Raw genomic sequence first — 26,401 nt, forward strand, 5'->3', positions numbered from 1 at the left:
GCATGGTGTCAAGAACAAGCTTTGGACTTAGATTTGGGTTCAAATCCCAGCTGGGTTCAAATGGAGATATAAATAGTACCTAGTCCTTGCAGATTGTCTAAATTAAATGAAAAATTGGAAGTAAATAAGAAACTGGAAGTACAGAACCCTGCACAGCATCCGGCACATGTAAGTGCTCAATAAATGGCAGCTGTTATCATTGCAAAACTGTCACCGAGACCTAATTAAACATCTATGAAACATTATTAAAACAAATGACACGTGGCAAGAATTAACGAGAAATCTCTGCTTGATCCAGGGTAAGTGCCTTCTAATTCAAAACAGTAAGAAACAAGAAAACTCAAAGGAGGGGAGTAAAGACTGAGAGAGCTAGGAATGAAAGACAAGAGGGCTCTCATGGGGTGTTGGTGAGGATAAGGGGAGATAAGGTGTTGTTATACCTTCATCATCAGAAAAGAAAATAATTCTTCTTACTTTGACCTGAGGGCTCAAGACCTTTCCTTATTAAGTAGCAGAATCGCTACTCTGGGAGCTCTGGGAGCAGCTTGTTTTCTGAACATTTAGAGATCAAATCAATGGTGTTGTTTTGTGTATAGGGATTCCATCGGAAGGATCTTGATAAAAGACAAAATATCTGGGGTGCCTGGGTGGCTCAGTTAGGCATCTGCCTTTGGCTCAGGTCATGGTCCCAGGATCCTGGGATCGAGCCCTCCATGGGGCTCTCTGCCTGGAGGAAAGCCTGCTTTTCCATCTCTCCCTGCTTGTGCGCGCACTCTCTCTCTCTCACTGTCAAATAAAGCCTTTAAAAAAAAAAAAAAAAAGACAAAACATCAAAGAACAAGCAGGGTATGATGGAAGAACCACAGGCCAAGTCAGATACAGAAAAGGTCTTTTGGGCTCCTAGAACATCCCATAGAAACTTTTTATTATTGGACTCATTTTGCTGTATGTTTTTCCTTTCTTTCCCCCACTGGACTGTAAAGGCTTCAGGGCAGGGACCTCATCTCATGTTCTGCAAGGTTCCTTTCCAGTCCTAAAATATCATGACTGCAGTAGGCAGCATGAACCCCCCAAAATACCCACACCCTAATCCCTAGAGCCTGTGAATGTTACATTATGTAGCTAAAGGGACTTTGCAGATATAATTAAGGTTATGGACTTTAAAACAGGGGATTATTTTGGATTATCCTGTGAGCCTAACCTAACACATGAGCTCTTAAAAACAGAACATTCTGTGGCTGGAAGTAGGAGGTAGGAGAGGTGAGGCAGAAGGGAAGATCAGAAAGAGGTGAAACATGAGGACTCGGCTAGCGTTAAGGGTGAAGGAAATGCAGGCAGCCTCTCCAAGCTGAGAACCCCAGGCTGCCAGCACGCACATGGGGACTTCAGTCCCACAGCAGCAAATCACTGAATCTTGCCAACAACCTCAGTGAGCATGGAAACACATTCTCCCCTAGAGCGCTCAGGTCAGAGCCTGAAGCAGCCAATGCCTTGACTTCAGCCTCGAGAGACCTGGAGCAGAGAAACCAGCCAAACCCACCCAGACTTCGGAGCTACAGAACTATGAGACAATGGACGTGGGTCAAGGTAGGCCACTACGTGCGTGGTAATTTGTTAAAGCAGCAATAGAAAACTAATACAAACATTAATAACTGAAACCAGTACACGGTACAACAGCATTTTCCCATGTCATTTCACTTAATCTTCAACAACAAGCAGGATGGTATTATTGCCTCCTATTTTAGGAAACTGAGGCTCAGGGAGGATAAAAAAACTTGCTCAGGTGACCAGCTAATGAGTGCTTGAGTCAGAATTCACACTCAGGATCCAACGTCAGAGAGAGTGGTCTCCTACACTGCAGCTGCCATTCTGTGGCTTTAAAGGTCTACTGCCTTGAGCTAAGTAAAATGAACTTCAGAAAAGACAAAAACAAATACAACTGAGGCTGCTTTCACACTATGAAAACAGAAAAGCTCTGAATATTCATTTCTTTCTGTGTCTTCCAAAGTTATCTAATAAGTCACAGAACAAGTGAAGTTATAAACAAGGAAGTATAAAAATACCTAGTCTTCTTTCTGACACATGGAAGAAAAGATTTTGATCAATGGCAAAAGGAGAAATCCTCAAAAGAGTGGCTGTCGACGAAGTATTTTCTCCCATTCAGATGCTCTTCTAGCCACTGTTAAGGTATATCTTGCACAGGTGCCCTGTTTTGCCAATCTGGTTTAGGGACGTCTCTGTGTTGGAGCTTTTTGTCCACTCTGGACCAGTTTTTATTTGTCAGGAAATTCAACTGACTTTTAGTCTGAAATTCCTCTTTTATAGTTCTTCCCCTTAGTTCTAATAACTAAGCAACACAGCCCCTCCCTCTCATTGGTCTTTCCATCTGCGAATATCTGTGAACTGTTATCACCCCCTGCCCTTGGGCATGACTTTGCTAAGCTGAAGTCTCTTGTCTGCTTGCCTAAGTCTTTCCCTTATACTGCTTGTTGTATCTTCACATCTGAACTTCTTTTCCATTTATTTCTGTTCGAATGAGGTGTCTAATCTTGAACAGAGTGTATTGCACACTACAGAAGATGCTGTATTATAAAAGGTGAACTTTACAATATTTTACAAAGAAAAAGAAAACATCCTGCTGTTTGGTAGTTGGTAAGAAAACTGTAGCACTTACTGCTTCTCAGCCTGCAGCTTAAATAAACAGCAGACTGCAATGAATTTCCCCCAATTTTACATAAAAGTTTATGACCACAAAATCAGTAAATAAAAGCCCAAATGCTTACTACATGCTGCTGAAAACAGCACTGTGACTATTTACAATGTATTTAAATGACTATTAATAGGATAGATTAAATGGACATCACTTTTTGCAATAAATTTTGGATATGATACATTAAAAAAATATTCCTCCAAGAAGTCTGGTTAAAATTCCATACCAGATTAAACTTCCTGCCAAATGGAATCAGACGCCACATTTCTTAAGGGCCAGAAATCTGGCTGCATATTCTCTGTTCTAACCAAGAACTAAAGAGCTGTTTGTTTGCAGCAGTCTCCAGATAGATATTAATACTGGACCTTTCCAGTAGATTTTGTAACTCTCTATTGAGAAAAACTCTTAAAATTTGGCCAGACACAGCTGTGGTTCCTGATAGCACATAATTCTTTCAGGGCCCTTATTAGCTGTTTGGTACTATACCCCTAATTCCTAACTCATATCAGTGTGGTCTCTAAACAAACCCAGTCCCACAGATTAATTTACCTACTGATTTACAATCTGGCTGATTACCATTTTTATTCTGGTCTATAACATCCAGTAAATTCTTTGTGTTCAGAAAGCAGTTATGCCATGGGCAGCTACAACTGTGATCTTTGGCTGAAATGCAAACCTTCTGAAAGTCAAACTAAAGAATTCTATATTCATTCACTAAGTTACAGAGACTATTAAATTTTAATGATTCCTGAAGAAAATATAAGGATGTGGACAGTCCACAAAAATACGCAAATTGTCCCCAATCCTGAAGCTAGCATATTATCTGAACTCAAAAGATTATCACAAAATGTTCCAATGAATCAATTCCTTCCTGTTAAAAAATTTCTCAAATAACACTAGGAACCATCTGTTAAGTACCTACTGGGTGGCTTGACATTTTATACCTATAATTGCTAATCCTCACAGCCAGCAAGGGAGAATTATTATTCCCTTTCTACAAAGGGAGAAGGAAGCTCAGAGTCCTTACTTATTATTAGCCCAAGGTCCCGAAGCTGTTTAAGTGCCAGAGCTAGGACCAAAACTCACATCTGATGGACCCCAACTTTTTTATACCAGGTTCCTCTAAAGTATTATTTTCTGTAATTGCTAATGTTTCAGATGATAAAGCTATTAATATAGGATTTAAGTTCATATTTATTTTTTCTAAGGTGACATATATTGGGAGAACAGAAGGGGTTTATATTTATATGTGATTGAAACTTTCAAAGGGATTTTACAATTTAAAAAGAACTTTAATGATCATTGTCCAAAACTTGAGAAACTTTATTGATGCTTACTCTGGTAGACACTGTATTAATACAAGAAACACAGAGATGAATAACAGAGTTTCTACTCTCAAGGTGTTCACGATTCAATGAGACCATTAGAAAAGAATTAACAGTGTCCTCCTTTTGCACAGGAAGAAACTAGACTGTGAGGTCTAAGTGCCTTACTCTGATTTAGCTTCCCAGAGGCAGACAGGACCTGATCCAAGATTCTTCTGATCACAATTCAGTGACTCTTCCACAGGCCCTACCTCCCCATCCACTTCCTAATCATGTTCTCCGTTATTGTTTACATATTCAACAAGGATTGTAGAAATCTGAGAGTCTGAATTAATCTGGACAAGTACAGCAACAAGGCTAATGATTTTAATGCACACAGAACCCAGTAGGCCACTTTTTAAAAAGCTGTGATCAAACCACAAACTGACTTTTCTTATTACTTTGGGCTGCTACAATCTTAAATTGAAAGACTGCTCTAAGCTGCAAATATTTTCAAAGAAAGAGCAGGGTTAAGTCAGACTAAAAGAGAACTCTCTTTTCCTTCCTTCCTTCCTTCCTTCCTTCCTTCCTTCCTTCCTTCCTTCCTTCCTTCCTCCCTCCCTCCTTCCTTCCTTTTTTTTTCTTGTTTATTTGTCAGAGAGAACAAGCAGGGGAAACGGCAGACAGAGGGAGAAGCAGGCTCCCTGCTAAGCAAGGAGTCCAAAGCAGGACTCAATCGCAGGACCCCAGGATCATGACCTGAGCTGAAGGCAGAGACTTAACTGACTGAGCCACTCAGGGCCCCCCTAAAGGAGAACTCTTAGTGTTCTCTTCCATCATTAGGGCCATGAAGGTCATTGTAGTAGAGAATGCATTTCTGTGACATGGTTCCTATACTCAGAAATGCCCCCTGTGAATTGTTTTCAAATTGTTATTCACCTCTCATTCATATACTTGATGACAGCAAGCCAAGACTTTGTACTGGAGGAAATGGATACAAGAAATGCAGTCTCTGTTCAGGGGAAACTGAAACAAATTACTACAAAGGAACGATTAACTCCACTTGTGGCAAAAAGGGACAGCTTCCTGAAAGCTAAGGCATGAAAAGGATGAAAAGGAATTTGCCAAGCGGATGGTGGTGGGGGGGGGGGGGGGGCAGGGAGAACAGCGAGATGCTGTTGTTGCTGTTGCAAGATGCGTGGTACGCAAGATGACCTAACTTAGAACTAAAAGCATTAGCTAATGTGCTTGCTCTGTATTAATCACTTGGAAACGGAGCATATCACTACCCAAATGGAACTTTTCTGTTCTTATTATTCATAGCTCTTTATGAAGCCAATTCCAATCTAGCTTTTATCCCTCCTACTCCCCTGAAATTGATTTTGTAAATAATCACCAGTGACCTCCATGTTGCCAACCCTAATCCAATACACACTTTCGGACATCATTCTACTTGACCTTACAGAGCAAAGGACATAGATGACCATTCCCACCTTTTGAATATATATACTCTCTTCTTGAGAAACTTCTCAGTCTTTCTAGCCCCCCTTCTTCATCCCCTTTGCCAGATCCTCCTCCTCTACCTGATATCTAAAGCTGAAGTTCCTCAAGGCTTCCTCCACCTCCACCAAGCTCCTCAATGGCTCACAGCAGCCATTCCTATAGCTTTAAATATCACCCAGATGCCCATGGCCTCCAAATGTGTATCTCCAAGCTGATCTCACCTCTGAGCTCCAGTCTTATAAATCCAACTGCCTCTCTGATATCTCCACTTGGAAAACTCTCAGGTATCTCAAAGTTAACAGGTTCAAAAGTAGAGCTGATTATTTCAACTGCTCTCCCTAAAATCCACTTGTCCCCTCATCATATCAGTCAGTCAGGGCACCTGGAAATGATTCTTGCCCTTACCCCCAGTCATCAAATTTTGTCAGCCCTCCCTCTGCCTACTTTTCCACATCCATCTCTGCCTCCAACACCCTAGTCCAGGACACCATTTTCTTGCACCTGGACATCCAGTCTTCAGCCTTCCACCCCCAGTAAAGGGGTATATTCTCTACACAGCAGCCACAGTTAAATTTTAAGTCATGTCATTACACTGCTTAAAGCCATTCTGTAATGGTCATAGTTCTTTCACAAATATTCAACTCTATTCTCTCCCTCTGGTACCTGGTAAGATTTTGAAGTTAGGTGGAGTATATGGCTTTCTTCGGATGATGAAATGGGAGCAAAAGTGATATGTATCACTTTGGGGTGGAAACTTTAAGAGCCAGAGTGTGGTTCACCTTTTTCTCTTCCTCTGCCTTCCTCTGATGGTCACAATGCTCCATGTGATAGCTACTCCATTAGCCTGGGTTCTAGACTTATGATATAATGGCAAAGTGGATATGCAGCATGAGTGAGAAATAAATGGATGTAAATCTATATCTTCAAGAGATCAAGTGCCTTATTGTAACTAACAAATTCCAGTCTAATTGGTTGTGTCTGCCTATCCAACCTCCTCGTGGAACTACCTGTCCATCCAGCTCACTGGACACCACTCACATGGACCCCCTCCCCACCCTTTCATGCACTGTTCTTTGCATGGCTCACTCCTCAACCTTTACACCTCAGCTTAAATATTGGTCTTAGAGAGGTCTCTCTTAACTACTTTATCAAAGAAGGCCCCTCATTGTGATTCTTCATCACAGCACCCTGACCATTTCTTGCATGGCACATCAGTCTGTAATAATTATTCATCTTTGATAAACTGTCTCTCCCTTTAGGTTGTAAACACCATGAGGGGAAAAGCTCATCACCACCTCCAGTGCCTAGCATCATACCTTCAATATATTACCCTCTATTTGGTAGGCGTTCAATAAATATTTGTTTAAAAAGTGAAATGAAAGGATTCCAAAAATGGGACATAAGAAAACAATATAGACATCATATCACCTATCCCAGAGGCAAGACGTGGCAGTAGCTGTGGAACTAGCATGGCAACTCACATTTACTGAGTGCCTATGATGTACGTAATAGGTACTTATGTTCTCTCTCTCTCTCTAGATTCTCAGTAATCCAAGGAGGTCAATATTAATATCTTTACTTTATAGATCAGGCAGCTGAGACTCAATCTGCTCAAGTGGCAAACCAGTAACAGCAGCAGTTTTAGCCCAGACCTGTTAACCTTTCCTCCAAATCATGATGCTTCTCTAGAAATTAAACTGCTACTAACTATATTTGATCATTAAGTTTCTATTATATATATAAATTGCATATATACAAATACATTCCTACCCAAGAACCAGGGTTTTTTTGCGTGTGTCTTTTTTTTTTTGGTTCATCCTAGAGGCTATTTCACGTGTCTGTTAGTTCTCTCGGAGGAGTGATAGCAGAATGATAAAGCAAAACCAAACTACAGATAAATCAGACATTCTTTTGGAACTTTTTTCTTTAAGTCTTTTTCTTCTCAGAGTAAGAAGCTACTACAATTAGGAAATAGGTCTGAATTCTGAGTTCATTTTCTAGAACTTGAGATGGGGTCCCTGGGTGGCTCAGTTGGTTAAGCATCTGCCTTCGGCGCAGGTCATGATCTCCATGTCCCAGGATGGAGCTCCACGTGGGGTACCTTCTCAGAGGGGAGTCTGCTTCTCCCTCTCCCTCTGCCCCTCTGCTTGTGCTCTTTCAAACTCTCTCAAATGAATACATAAAATCTTTTTAAAAAAGAAGAAGAAAGAACTCGATCAATTTACATTGGTTTAATGTGCTGTCTTTCCTCATCACCAGATGCTTCTCTGCTGGTCACAGAACATGTAAAGCTGAATGGTCGAAGGGGATCAGACCCATAGTCCTGATCTGATTAGCACGGGCTCCGGATATCTGACAAATGAGCCCTGGCTTTTTTAGCTCTGACTGCCTTTTGGTGAAGTAACATGTTAACAGCAGAAAGGTAGAGTCTGTATAACTTCCGGAAGAGTTCTGCTGGGTTCTGAGTAGACTCACAGGATTATCAGAGCAGAAGGGACCATCTACTTAATCCCCAATTTTAACAGTTTAGTGAACAGGCCCAGCAGGCAGTTACTTGTTTGCCTAAAAGAAGCAAGACTCTTGTCTCCTGGCCAAGTGCTCTTTCCACTACAACACCCTGCTTCCCCAATCAAGAATTAGTCATTATGTCACAGTAACCAGTAGATGACACCTGAATAACACGGACTCTAAATCCCCCAATGTTTCTCTTAATCTCCATTGGTGAGAAGACCCTGAACAAAAAGAACATACACAATAAACACAAAGGAGATCAGGAAAAGCTATTTTAATTTTCTATTAAACATTCTTCCAAAAGCATTATTTTACTCTGTATCTTACTGAGTTATAAGAAATAACATTAGCATTAGAAAAAACAGGAAGAAAGATAAATTAAATGTGTATAATTAATTAAACTTATATGACAAAGGAAAATGAGAACAAGGGACTGAGAGCTTTATAGAATTAAATATGAGATTATACTTTGAAACCTGTGCATCTCAAAGCAAACTTTATTTGTTCAGTTATTTTTAACAACAGCATTTTTTGACCAATACACTGATTTTTTTCAAGAAGGAAACTCATTTAAAAAATATTTTTACTTTAAAAATAGGCTGCATTCAGCTGTAGACTCCCCGCTACCACCCCCAGGCTCTGATCAGATTTATTTTGATTTGGGAAGAAAGTACCATTTTGATGGCGTGAAATGCAAAATTTAAGTTTTTTTTTTTTTTTAAACAGCCTGCTACAGAATTTTAAAAACTATTAATGAAAAATAGATTAAAGTCATTAAGTGCACAACACTAATTATTGGCCAGCTCCTGGTATTCGGTTTCTTCCCTAGTTCTCCAAAGGAAAACTTAAATTGAATCTTTAGCAGAATGATCTTTAAGCATAATTTATAAGCAAAATGAGAGCTTCTGTTTACATAGTTTTTAGATTTTGCTGTTCCTAATTTTATTCTGAAACTCAGTTTTACCCCAAACCATAATTACCATATTAACTTTGTAATGCACAGTTCTATGCAATTCAGCAAGCAGTAGTACACTATTAGGCTCTGTCCACCCCGAGTTTAAGAAAAACAAGATTGGTCACACCCACCTAAAGACAAATCTCACACTATTTGCCAATGTGTAGTTTCCGTCCAAGCCTTGACAATGAAATATATGGATATATATCTATATATCTCATCTTAATTTTCAAAGGCAGGCAAAGGGAGTTCTTCACAGCTTAGCTTTGCCCGGCTGAAGCTGAAGATTTTGTAACTTCATAGCCAGACCCATGTTGCCAGTGATTTTCAATTTGCCTTGAAAGAAGGCCTGTGAGTAAGAAGAAAGAAAATTTATTACTTGGTGTTTTTTGTGATTGCTGATCTTTCTAGGCGATCCAGCCCTGAGATCATTTATTTATCCAGGTTTCTTAAACTTTCTTCAAAATATGAAACTTGGCTTTCTGGAATAGATTTAGAACTAGATTCCTCAAAAGGAAGGCTTTGTAAAAGGCATGCTTTACTAAGAGCAGTCACACGACTATCTCTCCCAAATGTCTTCTCTTAGAAATTGAGTCTACCTTTATCTGCCTTCGTCACCGATGGTACATTTTCCAAATAATAGGCAAAGTGGGTTTGAAATAGATGGATTTTGTTGAAAAATACTACATGTGGATCAAGAATATGAACTGAGGGGTCCCTGGCTTGCTCAGTCAGTGGAACACGTGACTCGATCTCTGGGTTGTGAACTGGAGCTCCACATTGGGTATAGAGATTACTTAAAAATAAAATCTTAAAAAAAGAAAAAAAATGTATGAACCGAAATTTTCAGTAGTCTGAGAGAAAAAGCACATTCATAACACACTTAGATACTCTAAGGGTTCAATACACTGTGGATGAAATGTCACCAAATTTTTTTCCCCTTTCTAGGTCTACATGATAAAGGATTTATCCCTACAGAGGGAGGACAGGCAGCCTGCTGAGACTGAGGTGCTGGTGTTAATCTTTGGCTTAAGAAGAATCAAACCAACCCCAAGTGCAGAGCCACAATTTGCTCCATTTAACAACTGATCACTTGATGTTTGCTAAATTTATCATGTAACAAAATCCCAGGAAAACTTTAGAGAAATGATAGCAAATTTGCAAACACAGCATGATTTCCCTGCTATGATCTCAGTCTTCTAACTCAATTGTTAAAATAAGGAAGAGCTACATGCAACAAATTTTTGGTAGTCTTAGCTTTTTCAGCAAGTATAATAAAGAGGTCAGGAGCTCTTTTACCTTATCCCTAGGAATGCAGAGAACTCTGTTTTGTCTACACCTCCTGGTAAGGGTGACTAATTCCTTTTTTTTCCCCTCCTCTGTCTGGACAAACTAAATATTTCCTTTCTATATGGCACACAGCCTTCTCTGTCTGATGACTTAAAGGTCCGGTGTCTCAGAACACAATATATTTAACATATGTCCTTAAAAAATATGGACCAGTAGCACCTAAAAGAGAAACTTCCCATCTTTCCTTTCTTTAAAATTAAAAGAGAAAGTGACTTTTTATTTACTAATTATTATAGAGAAAACATGAGTCTTCACAATATCCAAACACAAGGATCATTTTAATCTGGCCCCTAGGTATTGTGTGTGCTTTACACTGGAGAGCACACTGCTTTGTTTCAACTGTAGCCAAACACTGATATTATAATTTCCAATGCATTTAACGGTTTCCAGTCAAATCCTCTAAGCATAAGGGAAGACCATTAGCATATTAATAGAATTATCTGCCATTTTTATCTTTAATTCCTTTGGGTGCTAACAGGTGCTCAGGAAAATGCTGATACTTTGCCCTCCAAAATGGGCGGTAAACAGATAAACCAAGAACCAGGGTAGCTTATGTGTGAAGTCTGATCACCCTGCCAAGGGAGTGCACGGAGAGTGCACAGTGGAACAAGGAACAGTGGGTGGGAAGGAAGAAGACAGCCAGCTCCTATACTGGTGGCCTCTGTTGTGTCCAGAATTTTTGGAGCAGGCTCTGAGGGTAGAGATGTCAATGCCAATGGTGTATATTAAGCTGAAACATCACAGATGCAAGTTTCTCACTTGTCAAAGCATCAACTACAATAGGCTTAGTTGCTTGGAGAAGGCATTTTAAAAAGGAATATTAGTGTGTGTCAGATTGTTGTTTTATCCAATCTTTTGAATTACCAGGAGGCTGTAGGAATAAGACCTAAAACAAATCAGGCTGAGGCAAGGAAACAATAAGTTTACAATGGAAAGCAGCATCTCAGTTTCTTTTTTTTTTTTTCTTCCCCCGTGGCTAATGAAAGCTCAGTGTATCAAGTCTGTTCAACACTGGCTAATGATATAGGAAGACCCTTGATGATTTGGGGACCAGGAAAATCCATAAGAGACATAAATACATTTCAGACAAATACAATTTAATTCAGACGAATACAAATTAAGCAATTGTTGAGTGAAAACCTAAAAATGTCAGACACCGTGCTAAGATCTTGAGACATGAGGACAAACAAAATGTGGTTTGTTCCTTTGAGACACTCACAATCTAATGGAAAGGAAATAGGCACATCATGACTAATATCATGTGACAAGTGCTAAGCTTTCTTCCAATTGATTGCCCAGAAGAGGGACTGGCTACAGTCCCCCAGCAACTTGTAAGGAGGTCTTTGGGGATAATATGTAAGCTAATTTGGAAAGAAAAGGAGTTTGTCAGGGAAGGCAGTTTGGACAAAGAGAGCATGGGCAGAGAGATGAAATGTAAAAGGTCACGCCTTTGTTCACACTGTTCACACTGCTCCCTCCCCATGGATTGCTCCCACTCTCCATCTGTGCACTGCTAACTTCTGGTCACTCTTATACTCAGTTTGTGTTTCTTCCTCTGTGAGACTTTCTCTGATGGTCCAGGGAGACATGGCTCCACCCACTGCTGTCCATAAGCTAGGCATAGCACTGTGGATATTCGGATACACTTACTCTTTTACAGATTTGTCTCGTACCAAATTGTGACTGTCCAGTGCAGGAGAACTCTTTCTAATTCATCTGGTTTTACACAAGACACAAAACAGTGCCTGGCACATGGCTTGTGCCACAAATGTTTGTCATTTGTTAAGTAACATTTTAGGGAACACTGAGTTTTGTCAGTTTGACCACTTTGCACTTTATGGTATAAGGCTGAGGCAGGAGATGAAATGGAATGGACTCAAAGACCCACCTACTAGGAGGAAATAAGCCCCTTTATACTTACCGACTGAGGATTCATTTTACCAGTCATTAAAGCCAGTAAGTCTGAGTCAGCCATTGTGATTGTGCAGTCGGCCTTCTTATCTAAAACAGATATGAAGGAAGAGCAAGGAGAGTATTCAGTTTCAGGTATTCACCTCCAGTACTGGAGCAGTGCGGGGAAAATGTTACTCATGTACTCTTCTATGGCAGCCTGGTGAAATGTGGCATAAATTACAAGCAACCTCAATATTTAACAAGAGGGAATTGATTAATTATCAGGGTGCCTGGGTGGCGCAGTTGGTTAAGTGTCCGACTCTCGGTTTCGGCTCACGTAGTAATCTCAGGGTCATGAGATTGAGCCTTGTGTCAGGCTCCGTACTCAGTGCGGAGTTGGCTTGAGATTCTCTCTTCCTCTCCCTATGTCCCTCCCGCCTGTGCTCTCTCGCAAATATATAAATAAATCTTTGAAAGGAATTATCATATTCATATGATGGGATACAATGCAATCATTAGATGATGTGGATCTACATTTACTGACCTGAAAAAATGTTCATGTTACACTGTACCATGCATGATACTGTCATACAAGCCAGTTACAAAACAAACTGTGAGCATGGTCCCATTTCTGCTTTAAAAACATATTCAATTATATATGCATAGGAAAAAACATCTATAAACTTAGATGCCAATATATTAATAATGTTTACTGTGCCACCCAGACTCTAAGGTGACCCCTGTGATGCCTGCCTCCTGGTGTTCACGCCTTTGCATGTGCCCTTGAATATGGGCAGGACCTGTGACTTGCTTCTAGCCAAGAGAATGTGGCAAAGGAGATGGGATGTCATCCTTGTGGTTCTGTTATGTTATGTAAGACTCTGTCTTGCTAGAAGACTCTGTCTCTCCTGCTGGCCTTGAATAAACTAGCTGCTGTGCTGTGAAGTGCATATATGCAAAGGACCATGTGGTGCTGTGCTGGCTGTTAGGAGCTGAGGGCAGACTCTGGCCTATGGCCAGTAAAAAAACTCAAGTTATCATTCTCCATGGCTGCAAGGAAATGAATCTCCAGCAACCGGAGTAAACTTGGACACCAACCCTTCTGCAGTCAAGCCTCCCGATGAGAACCTAGCCCAGGCCAATACCCTCACTGAAGTCTGTAAAACCCTATGCAGAGGACCCAGCTACGCGCAGCCAACTCAGCCCTGGGAACTATGAGGTAATAGATGCATGTGTTGTCTTAAGCCACTACCTTTGTGGTCAGTTGCTACATAGTAATAAAAAAAAGAGTATACAGTTATCTATAGCAGGAGTTATCAAACTTTTCCTGTAAAAGATTGGCCACTAAGTATTTTAGACTCTGCCGAAAGCTACTAGGTCTCTATCACAACTATGCAACTCTGCCACTGTAGTGCAAAAACTACCATTGATGATATATAAACAAATGAGTGTGGCTGTGTGCCAATAAAATTTTCAAAATAGGTAGTAGACAGAGAAGGAGAGGATATACACGATTCATGTATCTGCCAAAACAAAAACAAAAACAAAAAAAAAAAACAACTTGTATCCAGACTATATTAAAAAAAATTCCTATCACTCAATTAGGAAAGGTTAGATAATCTAAAATAAAAACAGGCAAAAAATAAAATAAATAAAATAAATAAAAACAGGCAAATAACAGACACTGTACAAAAAATCTCCAAATGGCCAAAAAAGCCTATGAAACTGTGTTCAACTTCATTACTCATCAGGGAAATGCGAATTAAAAGCACACATGAGGGATCCCTGGGTGGCGCAGCGGATTAGCGCCTGCCTTTGGCCCAGGGCGCGATCCTGGAGATCCGGGATCGAGTCCCACATCGGGCTCCCGGTGCATGGAGCCTGCTTCTCCCTCTGCCTGTGTCTCTGCCTCTCTCTCTCTGTGACTATCATAAATAAATAAAAATTTAAAAAAAAATAAAAGCACACATGAGATACTATTATATATCTACTAGAATGAATGGGCAAAAAAGGAAATAAAAAGACAATACCCAGTGCTGGTTAGGATATGGAGCAACTGAAAAGTTGATGCAATGCTGGAGGGACAGTAAAACGGTACAGCCACTTTAAAAAACAGTCTAGAAAGGGCAGCTGGGTGGCTCAGTGGTTGAGCATCTGTCTTCGGCTCAGGGCATGATCCTGGGGTCCTGGGATGGAGTCCCACATCGTATTCCCTGTGAGGAGCCTCCTTCTTCTCCCTCTGCCTGTGTCTCTGCCTCTACGTGTCTCTCATGAATAAATAAATAAAATCTTAAAAAAAAAAGTCTAGAAGTTTCTCAGACTAAACATACACGTGCCATGACTTAGCAATCCCACATTTAGGTGTTTAACCAAAAGAAATGAAAACATAGTCTAAACAGAAAAAACTGTATGTGAATGCTCATAGTGGCTTTATTCAAATGGCCAAAAGCTGGGAAAAAAATGTGCATCAACTGATGAATGGATAAACTACTCAGCCACAAAAAGAAACACAGCCCCTAGCCTCCCAATGTCACCAGCCTTCCAGAAGAACTCAAAGTTCAAACACATTCTACACAGCAGCTTATTCTATACATGAAGAGCAGACTTTTGTGTTTTTTTTCATTTTAATGATTCTCCAATGTATTAAAAATTTTTAATCGGAAGTAGTGGATTCCTAAAGGATTCCAAAGTCATCTGCAATTCTTTTGTTTTTGTTTTGTTCTGGTTTTTCCTTCATTTCAGCTTTGGGTAGGAGGGAGGGGCAGGTGACACTAAGTATATTTTTTTATTTTTGAAATCTTTTCCAATGACCAGATGAAGATCTGCACTGAAATATAACTTACATGCTTTGCATTTTTAAAGCCTGCTTCTCAAATTTAAGCAGAGTGATAGTGTTCAAAGAACCAGCTCAGTCTATAACATGTTTAAAAAGATATACTGCACTTTGAGGTCCCTTTCAAATGCCATTTGCTAGACCTCTAATTGCTACATTCATGTGCTTCACAAGTCCAGGATGTCGGATGTCCTATGGCATGGAAGACTCAAGATTTTGGGCAAAGCTTATGGGCTGGCATTGGTTGAGGGGGTGAGGGGGGGAAAGGAACAGAATTTGTGTATATGGTTGATTTAGAAATAAGGCATCTGGGAGATGCCATTATTTTCTGTTTAAATTAAACTGCATTTTTGTCTTTTGGTTGAAATATGAAATGTACTATCCCAATATAAAACAGTAACTATCTGACCTTTGGAAAAAAGTGAATGAATCTCGGTTAAAGAAGTAGGCTCAAAAACTATATACTGGGGACACCTGGCTGGCTTAGTCAGTAGAGCGTGTGACTCTTGATCTCAAAGGTTGTAAGTTCGAGTCCCACTTTGGGTATAAAGATAACTTAAAAATAAAACCTTTAAATAAAACAAAAACTACATCCTGTGTGATTCCATTTGTATGACATTCTGGAAAAGGTAAAGGTACATGGACAGATATCAGAGTAGTGGTTGCCAGGGCCTGAGTGTGGGAGGAGGGGATTGACTACAAAGGGACATGAGAACACTTTTCAGGGTGGTGGAAATATTTTATCTCTTGATTTTTAGTGATGGTTACACGATTATATGCATTTGTCTAAATTCATAGAATTATACATCTTAAAAAGGGTAGATCTTACTGTATTAAATTATACCTCAATGAATCTGACTTAAACAAAACAACTGCTAGTACCAGGTACTATCAAAAATGTGGAGCAAAAGAAACTCTCATGGAATGTGGAGGGTAATGTAAAATAGTATATCCACATCAAAAACTGTTTGGCTCTAATGTACCTTATGACCTAGTATTTCTACTGGTTATGTGCCAAGTGGAAATGAGTACACGCATCCACTAGAAGACCTATATAAGGATGTTCATAACAGCTTTATTCATAAGGCCCCAAAATGGAAACACTGAAAAGATATATCAACCATGGAATTAATAAATTCTGGGGCATTCACACAGCAAAACCAAACTACTGATACATACAACAATATTAAAGAATCTTATGATGCTGAGCAAAAAATAGACAAACCTAAGAAAATAAATACTATATGAGTCCATGTAAATGAATTTCCAAAATAAATAAAATCAATCTACGGTGACAGAATCTGGAATAGTGGTTTCTTGTGGGAGAGATTAGCAGGGGGCGTAAGAGAAGCTTCTAGATTGCTGGCAACATTGTGCAGCTTGATCTGGGAGATATATTCATCTGTAAACACTTATCAAGCTGTACACTTCATATTTATGTCTTTTATTATAAGCTAGACTTCAATACAAATTTTCCACAAAACAAACAAAAAAACAGATGGTAGGTTGTTGGATTTGGCCCACAGGCCATATAAAACAGGAGTTTGTCAACTCCTAACATAGACGGTGGAATTATAGGAGAGTAGTTTTTCCATTTTGTTTCTCTATCTTTTCTATTTTTTTAAAGATTTGTTTATTTTAGAGAGAGAGAAAAAGAGAGCACAAGAGGGGGGAAAAGCAAAGGGAAAACGAAAGGGAGGGAGGGAGGGGGAGAAATGGGGATTGGGGAGAGAGGGAGAAAGAGAGAGAGACAGAGAGAAGCAGACACCCACCAAGCATGTGTGGACCTTGACACAGGGCTCCATCTCATGACCCTGAGATTATGACCTGAGCCGAAATCAAGAATTGGACATTTAACAGACTGAGCCACCCAGGTGCCCCTAAAAATATTAACTTTAATATCAAAGTATAATGAATAAAAAAGTATACAACAAAAACTAATATCTCATTGCTAAATCAACCATGTCTACCTTGGACAAGTAAGTTTCAAGTGCAAAAGGAAAAATTCACCAAGAAAAAAAAAATCTATCAGCAGTGTCTTAGACAATTAATATGACCATAGTCCTCTAACAGTTGGCTCCTCCTCAAATTAAAGTTGGCCTTTCCCTGAAACCAAGTTGCTTTCTAGCTTACTACTGTTTTACTTTTCTTTATTGCATTTATGTCAAACTGCCTTACTTATTTGTATGTTTTTCTGTCTGTTTATCTGTTTATCTGTCCACTAGAACAGACACTTCACAGGGCCAGGGCCCTTGTCAGTTTTGTCCACTGCTATATCCCAGGTCCTTGAAGAGTGCCTGACACATAAGGGCAATCAATCCATTGAATAAGTAGATTATGTAGCATTCAAAAGATGATCAAATCATGGCCCAATAGCTAATCAGGTAATCCGTGCCTTAATTAAGAGATTAGGGGTTGCTATGGTCTGAATGTTTGTGTACCCCACAAAACTCCCATGTTGAAATCCTAATGTCCTATGTGATGGTCTTAACAGGTGGGGAGGTCAGGAAGGTGGACCTTAATGAATGGGATTAGTGCCTAATAAGAGTCCCTGAAGAGACCCCCAGCCCTTTCCACCATCTTGGACTTCCAGGTTCCAGGACTGTGAGAAATAACTTCCTGTTGTTTATAAGCTACTCAGTCTGTGGTATTTTGTTACAGCAGCCCCAACGGGCTAAGAGAGCAGTTAAGTTATGAAAGCACAGCATACCCATATTATCAAATAGTTCAAACATGATTGAAAGTTGTAAGTTTTATTATATGTCTTAAAACTCAGGGATAGCCCCTAAAAGACTGAGATTCAACAGCTATTCCATCTTTGCTTCTAACAAAATTTTCTTACTATTGATAAAAAAAAAAAAGGTGTGAAGCTTTGAAAACGAAGGGACTTATAGTCTCGAAAATTCAGTTCTCACGTAGATTTATATCCTCAAAGAACAGGAGGAACAAAAGCTAGCAAACTGAGATCCTCGGACTTGATTTATAGTTGGACTTGATCCGAATATTCCAAGAAAGGACTCTTAGTCATTGAAGAGTGAGTGTAGGGGTACTCGGTTGGCTTAGCTGGTTAAGTATCCAACTCTTGATTTTGGTTCAGGTTATGATCTCAAGCCCCATGTTGGGCTCTGTGCTGGGCATGGAGCTTGCTTAAGATTCTCTCTCACTCCCTCTCTATCTGCCTGCCCCTGCTGCCTCTCTCTCTTCCCACCTCTAAAAAAATTTAAGTTTAGGAAAATGAAGTCTGCTGCTGCTGTAAGATCAGCATCTATTGAGCGCTTCACATACATGGACTCATTTGATCTTTATAACAACTCTATGAGGATTGGAGAGGTCAAACAACTTGCCCACAATCACACAGCTAGATTGAGCCGGATCTGAAAGCAGATTCCTGCTACTGAAGCTCATTACTCCCAAGTTCTATGGCTTCCTATCATTATAGGAAGGATACAAACATTGAATAGCTCAGTTTGTTGTTGTTGTTTCTAAGTAGGCTCCACATCCAACACAGGGCTTGAACTCACAACCCTGAGATCAAGACCTGAGCTGAAAGCAAGAGTCGGATGATTAACCAGCTGAGCCACCCAGGTGCCCTGACAGCTCAGTTTTAATTGGACCTTCACCAGTTCATCAGGATCTGATGAATCTAGATGCTTCCTCAGTTCCCCAAGTCCTTTTGCAGAGTCTTGGACAAGTCTCACATTAATTAATTAATTAATTAATTAATTAAATTAATGTTTAATATATGTACTGGGGAGGAAGCAATGATTTATTGAGCACTTGCTACGCTAAAGGGCTTTATATATCTCATTCAATCCACACAACAGCTCCATGGATAGAAATTATTCTATTTTCTAGACAAGACCTTTGGACTCAGGGAAGGTATACACCTAATAAGTGACACAGCTATAGTCTGAACTCAGTTTGAGTGTCTCCGAAGGCTATGCAATTTCTACTGTACCTTGGGGATGCAAGATCCTGAGCCCTTCTAGATCATGTTGCCCACAATGAGGCAGCGTTGAGAATTCAAGTAGATGCTGAGAGGGCAGAAAAAATGAATGAAAGATACTGTGTCATGTTAGATGAATCAAAGTTGGCTTCCTAGAGATATGCTATATGAGTTGTTTTAAAAGAGAGGAGGGAGGGGCGGAATTCATAGACAAAGACACCAGGCAGGAGGAAAAGATTATGGAAAATGCATAAAATCTAGAAGTCCTTAATATAACCACCTGTAAATCATTACCAAACTCTTAGAATATAAGCAAATGAAATACTTTTAAGGAAATCTTACTTCGTCAACAGTAAGTAAACCTCTCAACACTGTGTACATGCCAAAAGAACTAGCAATTCTCTTTAAGGTGGTAGTTCAAACTAGGACAGGTTATTAATGCTTTAACATACCTGATCCCTAACAAATGGGCATTTGTTGGCTGATGTAAAAGAAGCTGGCAATTTCCAATGGTGGCTTTTACTGGGTAAGTCCATATTTCAACACCACTCCTAGCTGCCAACAAGTGTCAGTTTCAGCAGAAATTACCTTGCTCCAGGGGTAAAATCCCTTCAGGTATGGGATGGGGCACCTAATATGGGGAGAGCTCACAGCCAGGATACATACAAGGTTTTCTGAAATTATATAATAACTTTCCATAACATATTATCTTTCATGACAAACAATAACAAAAAACAGAAATGTTTTTAGAATATTGCCTTATCATCTGCCTGGGCATATCAGAATATAATCCTGAAACAACTATTTTCCAAAAGTTCTTTTTATTTTTAAAAGCTTAAATCTAGACAAAGCATTGTTTTTCTTCCTACACCACATTAGAGTGGCAGCTCATAAAATGCAAACTTACAGTTCTTTTTCTGCCTACCCATTTGAAGGGAAAAAAAGTGACTATATATATCATTCGGGAACTTTCCACACTACCATGCTGCCCATATAAGATGCCCTTACTACTGCCTCTTTCTTCTATTCGAATTGATTCCTTATTCAAAAGCACTACTTATAACATTTTCTCCTCTCTCCAAGCTCTAAACTCTATTCCAAGAGCTCTGCCAACATCCTTTCTACCTCAGAGTGCCCCTGAATATTTATCTACCCTCTCAGAGAAACAAGTATCGTCCCTCCTTGCCACTTGCTAGCCTTCCCTCTGTGCTCCTGATATCATGCACCACACAATAATGTATCAGTAACAAAACTCTCCCATCTTTGATAGACTTCCTTCTCCTACACAGCTTTCAGGTCCCATCAACTTCACCCCAAATACCCTGGTAACTACAATGTAACAACATCTTTTTTCTCACTGCCAACACTCAGGCTATCCTTTTTGCTCACTTAGACATGGCAACGTCCATCTCCCCAATTGCTCTCTCTGCATCTGATTTCTCCCTTTCCAATTCATCAGATCTAATACACCTGCTTCATCCTCTAAAATACAGCCCTCACTTTTCTTTTCTACTTAAAAAGCTTTAACTGGATTGATTATAAATCAAATCACTCTCAAAGTTCATAGCACGGTATATTAAGCTCTCCAAAAAAGTGGTCCTCATACATCATGTTTTTTAATAATACCAGACTCTCTGTGAGAAATGAACATATGAAACACATATAATACAACATACAAAATGTAACCTCCTGAATGCTTACTGAGCACCATTCATTCATTTTGCTGTACATTTTTAAACTATTTCTTTTACTGAAGGCCTACCACGTATCAGGTACTATTGTAGGCAATGGGGATGCCACAATGAACCTAACAGGCAAAAAACTCTGTCTTCATGCAGCTTACAATTCAAATGGGTGAGACAGACAATAAGGAAATAAGCAAAATATTAGAGAGTACATCAGATGGCAGTAAGTGCTATAAATAAAAATAAGGCAGGAAAGGACAATAGGGAATGGTAACAGAGATGTGATTTAAAAGCATTAAGGTTAAGGAAGTACTCATTGAGAAGGTGACATCTGGGCAAAGATCCAAAGGAAATGAGAGAACAAGCTGTGAGGATATCCAAGGGAAGACGATTCCAGGCAGAGGGAACACAGTAGAAAGCCTCTAACCTGGGAACACTCCATGTTTCAGCAATGGCAAGGAGGTCAATGTGACTGGAGCAAAGTGAGGGAGAGTGGAGTAAAACAGAGAAAAATGGGGCCAGGGATACCTGGGTCACTCAGTGGTTGAGCATCTGCCTTTGGCTCAGGGCATGATCCCAGTTCCGGGATCGAGTCCCATATCAGGCTCCCTGTGAGGAGCCTGCTTCTCCCTCTGCCTGTGTCTCTGCCTCTCTGTTTCTCTCATGAATAAATAATAAAATCTTAAAAAAAAAAGAAAAGAAAAGAAAAGCAGGGCCAGATCGTGTGATGCCAGGATAAGAACTCTGGCTTTTACTGAGTGAGCTAAAGGCCTGTGGATGGTTTTGAGCAGAGGAGAGTCACAATCAAACTTAAGTTTCAAAATGATCACTCCAAAAAAAAAAAAAAAAAAATTATATAAATCACCTCCCAAAATAAAAACCAATCAATCAATCGACCGATTGATCACTCCAGCTGGTGTGTGGAGAAGAACCTACAGGGGGCAAGGTTAGAAACAGGAAAATCAGGCAAAAAGAAAAATGATAGAGACTTAGACCAAGGTAGTAGAGGAAAACAGAATTAGCTGATGGATTAGACTGCTCAATGTGAGCAAAAGAGGAGTCAATGAGAACTTCAAGGTTTTTGACCTCGGAACTGGTAGGACAAAGAAGCAATTTATAGAGATTGAGAAGATGGTGGGAAGAATATTAAAGGGCAGTAGGAGCAAATCAGGAGTTTAGTTTTATACATATTAGCTTCAGCATAACTATCAAGTATTCAAGTAAACTTATCAGTTAAGCAGTTGGATATACACCTTAGAGTTCAGTGGCTGAGTCCATGCTGAAGATATCTGGGAGTCATCAGTGTAGGGATGGTTTTAAAAGCATGAGACTTGGGCAGCCCTGGTGGCTCAGTGGATTAGCGCTGCCTTCAGTCCAGGGTGCGATCCTGGAGACCCGGGATCAAGTCCCACATCAGGTTCCCTGCATGGAGCCTGCTTCTCCCTCTGCCTCTTTTTCTCTGTGTCTCTCATGAATAAATAAATAAAATCTTTAAAAAATAAATAAATAAATAAATAAAAATAAAAGCACGAGACTCGAGGAGATCCCTAGGGAGTGAATGGAGATAGAACTGAGCCTTGGGGTACACCAACATTAAGAAATTTGGAGATGAGGAGAAAATAGGAAGAGAAGCCAGGAAGAAACAGCCAATGAGTAAGAGGAAAGCCTACAAATATATCATAAAAGCTGAGAATTAACCACTAAATTTAGCAACATGGTGGTCACTCGTGACCTGGATAAGAATAGTTTTGGAACAGTGATGAGGATAAGTGATTAGAGTAGGTTCAAGAAAGACTAGGATGAGAGGAAATGGAGATAGTGATTATAGATAGGACTTTTGAGGCCATGTAACCATATGCTGGACCATGTGCTTTATAGGATACTTAAGAGATAATTCTCTTAATCCTTCCATCAACCCTATGATATAGGTACCATTTATTATTCTCATTTACAGATGAGAAAATTGGGGCTAAGAGAAGTTAAATAATTTGTTCAAAGCCAGAATGTGTGAGTGGTAAGGCCAGCACCCCAACCCAAGTCTTCTAAATTCTAAGGCCTAAAATTGGCAACTCTGTGATGGAGGCTCCCAATCTTTGGGAGGAGGTAGCTGTGACCTATCCCTTTTCCTAAGGATTCACTAGTTCTTTTAACAAGGTCCTATGCCTCTGAAGCCAGCTCTTTTGGAAAACACCAAAGCAGATCCCCATTTTCCCTTGTGTATTTGTTCAAGCCTCCTGTTAATGAAGTCATTATTGCACTGACCTGAGTTAGGAAGCACTGATCCTTTGCCATTTTTCACATCCACCACCCAAGTAGCTTCTTTCCCCTCAGGGCCATTCTTCACCTTGAAGGCAAAAATACCACCAATTTTCTTCACAAACTCTTCCCCTTCCTGGACAGGAAAAAATAAACAAAAAATAAAAGACCAAAATTCTGGGAGTTGTATTAAGTTTGTTTCTCAGGCTTTTTCTCTACATTGAACGTTTAAATAGATATATGATGTGAGCAGCTGGGCCAGCAGCAGTCCCCAAGCTCCCTCAGGATCTTTCACCTAGAAAAATCTGAAAGGCAACAACTCCCTCATCTGCCAAATCTTTTGTTAAAAATGGCTTTCCCAACACAACTGGTAGAAGAAAAGAGAGAATGAGGGTAGCACAGCAGCATGGTCTACTGAAGTAGCTTTCCTTTATCTCAATTTCTGAAAGATTCACTCTGGCCTGTCTAAATGTAGGAACCCCCACTCCCTTTTTTTTGCAGGTAAATTCTTTTACGTGTGTTTCTGGCTTCCCACAATCAGAACTTAAAGAGAAATGGTTCTGAGAGCAAAGTCTTTTATTTGGGGGTGGGGGAGTGAGTGGGTTACGGCAAATACATAAATAACATATTAATCGTTGAATATTTTGGAATTGGCTACCTTTTGAATTCTCTTATAATTTTTTTCTCTTATAATTTCTAGTAGTTTTTATTTCCCACCTTCTTTATTTCAGCCTTACATCCCTGCAATAATTTAGATATAAGATTCTTCCTTTTGGTATCATAATATTTATTCTTCTATTTTTTTAGCTTATTTTACTTAAATTCAACTAGTTAACATATCATTAGTTAACAAATAGCTCAACTAGTTCAATTAGTTAACATATCATTAGTTTCAGAGGTAGAGTTCAGTTATTCATCCACTGCATATAACATCCAGGGCTCATCACATCACTCAGTTACCCCATTCCTCCACCCTCCTCCCCTCCAGCAACCTTAAGTTTTCTTCCGAGAAATGAAAGTCTCTTATGGTTTGTCTAATGTTCATTCTTTTAAAAAAGACTGAAGTGTTTACTATGTTCAGGCACTATGGTATAAGTACCTGAAATACTCAAATAATTATTATCCCTGAGGAACTTACATAGACTGATATCAGATACTAACCTCTGTTTCTATGTAAGCAGAGAACCTGGCCTAAGTTCTTTCTTTTTGTTGTGTTTTGTTTGTTTTAAAGTATACAAATCTGTGGTATTTTAGTATATTCAAAGTTGTGCAACTAGCACCATTATCTAATTTTATTTTTTTTTAAAGATTTTATTTATTTATTCATGAGAGACACATACAGAGAGAGGCAGAGACACAGGCAGAGGGAGAAGCAGGCTCCATGCAAAGAGCCCTATGCGGGACTCAAACCCAGGAATCCGGGATCACCCCCTGAGCCGAAGGCAGGCTTCTCAACCGCTGAGCCACTCAGGCGTCCCCCATTTTCTAATTTTACAATGTTCTTATCACCCCAAAAGAAACCCATAGCCATTGGTCATCACTGCCCTCTACTTCCCTCCTGCTAGTCTGACAACCACCAATCTACTTTCTATCTCTGTAGATTTGCTCATCCTGGACATACTATATAAATGGAATCACACAATACATGGTCTTTTGTGACTTTCACTTAGCATCTTTCACTCAGCAAAATGTTTTAAGGTTATTCCAATCCATGCTGATGCATGGAATTTTTATGAACAAATAACATTCCATTGTATGGATGTGGCACACTTCATTTAGTCATTCATCAGTTGTTGATTGCTTCCCCTTTTTAGCTATTATGAACAATACTTCATGGGCATTTGTGTACAAATTTCTTTTTAAGTATATATTTAAAAGTAAAACTGCTGAATCATAAGATAATGTTTAACCTTTTGAGAAACTGGCCAAACTGTTCTCTAAAGTAGCTACACCATGTTACAATCCAACCAGCAATGAATGAAGGTTCAATTTTTGCACACTGCACAGACCTTTGTGTTTTTATTTTATTTTTTTAAGACTATTTAATTTTTTTTTTTTTTTTTTTTAGTAACCTCTACACCTAATGTGGGGCCCGAACTCAAGACCTGGAAATCAGGAGTTGCAAGTTCTTCTGACTGAACTAGCCGGGCACCCCAGGCTTTTGTCTTTTTAATGTTAGTTATCCTAATGGGCATGTCAATCTTTTTCCTATTTATACTAGATAACACACCTGAACCTATTCAGAAACAACCATGTGTCTTAGACTCCAAAGAAGCTATTCTAAAAATATTTAGTCTAGGCCTACTTATCTTGACTATCATGGGGGCATTTCCTACACGTGGGTGTCTTGGAATTAACTATTACTATTTTCTAGTTAAACCAAGAAACCAAAATTTCTTATCAGATTTTTAAAGAGGAATTCTTATTTTGGCTTCCCTTAAAATATCTCACTCAAATCATTCTAAGTTAGCTTTAGGAGAAATTATTAATGACAATAATAATCTTTTTAGGGCTATAAAGTGTTCAAATCCTTTTATATACGTTATTTCTTCAATCTCCATAAAACCTTGTAAGTAGGTGGACAGATATTAATATCAGCTCACTGAGCAGAAAAAACTAAGGCTCACAAAGGTTAAGAATGCTTCGGACTATTCTGTCTCCTATTGCCAAGTAATCCATTTAACATAATCCATCTAACACTAACATAACCCATCTAACACACTAACATAAGCCATCTAACACTTTCAGGTGTGAATTTCTTAAAGGTGGCTCCCCAGAGCCTACAAGAGGAAGTCTGTCTTTACATATCATTCACGATTTGTCATAATCTGAGGGATATTTATCTGTTCTTACCTTCAGTCACTTTTTTCATCCTCCTCAGGCTGTAGGTTCTAACAATACTGATCATCTTGAATTCCATAAACATATGAGCCTCCCATGCTCTTGCTTATGCCCTGTCCCAGCTCACTCACCTCCTATTTACATTCCACCCCAACCTCGTGAAGTCCCCGCTCACTTGCTTAATTCTTCTGGGACGGCTCTTCTATCTCTACTGGACACTTTGATAGCCATTTGCACATGTATCCATGTTTCTTGTTAAAACAGTTATTTTTTTTTTCCAGGGGAAAATTTCCCCATGTCTGTCTTCCCACTAAACTCTGTTCCCTGAAAGGCAGGGACACATGGTTAGTAAGTAGTACAACCAGAATTCAATCCCTGTTTGGTTTAACTTCAAATTCAGTGCTCTTGTCGTTTGACCATACCATTCTGCAAAGCAGGTTACATCAATACTTCCAACGTGAGCCTATGAAAGCAGTGTGTCTCCATAAATGAATTTTAAATTCAAGTCTTCTCCACATTCCTTAAGATCTTTTATCCCTCAAGTTTCCATGAAGACAATCTAGAAGAGTGGGTTAATTATCCTAGTATGGTGGGCCACCCAAGAGCCAGGCTTC

The 26,401-nt window shown here is 39.5% G+C and overlaps 1 protein-coding gene across 1 annotated transcript in view; it reads right to left on the bottom strand.

Moving 5' to 3' along the window:
• Positions 1-8,287: 8,287 nt before the first annotated feature.
• SCP2 (sterol carrier protein 2) overlaps positions 8,288-26,401 on the bottom strand; it is a 96,703-nt gene continuing 78,589 nt past the window's right edge. The window contains exons 14-16 of the mRNA XM_041770232.1: positions 22,953-23,082; positions 12,255-12,334; positions 8,288-9,332 (exon numbers count right to left, since the gene is read on the bottom strand). Coding sequence (XP_041626166.1) covers positions 9,237-9,332; positions 12,255-12,334; positions 22,953-23,082 — 306 coding nt within the window. The 3' untranslated portion in view covers positions 8,288-9,236. The remainder of the gene's footprint in view (positions 9,333-12,254; positions 12,335-22,952; positions 23,083-26,401) is intronic.

Source organism: Vulpes lagopus, chromosome 10 (genome assembly GCF_018345385.1).
Source record: "Vulpes lagopus strain Blue_001 chromosome 10, ASM1834538v1, whole genome shotgun sequence".
Classification (NCBI taxonomy): domain Eukaryota; kingdom Metazoa; phylum Chordata; class Mammalia; order Carnivora; family Canidae; genus Vulpes; species Vulpes lagopus.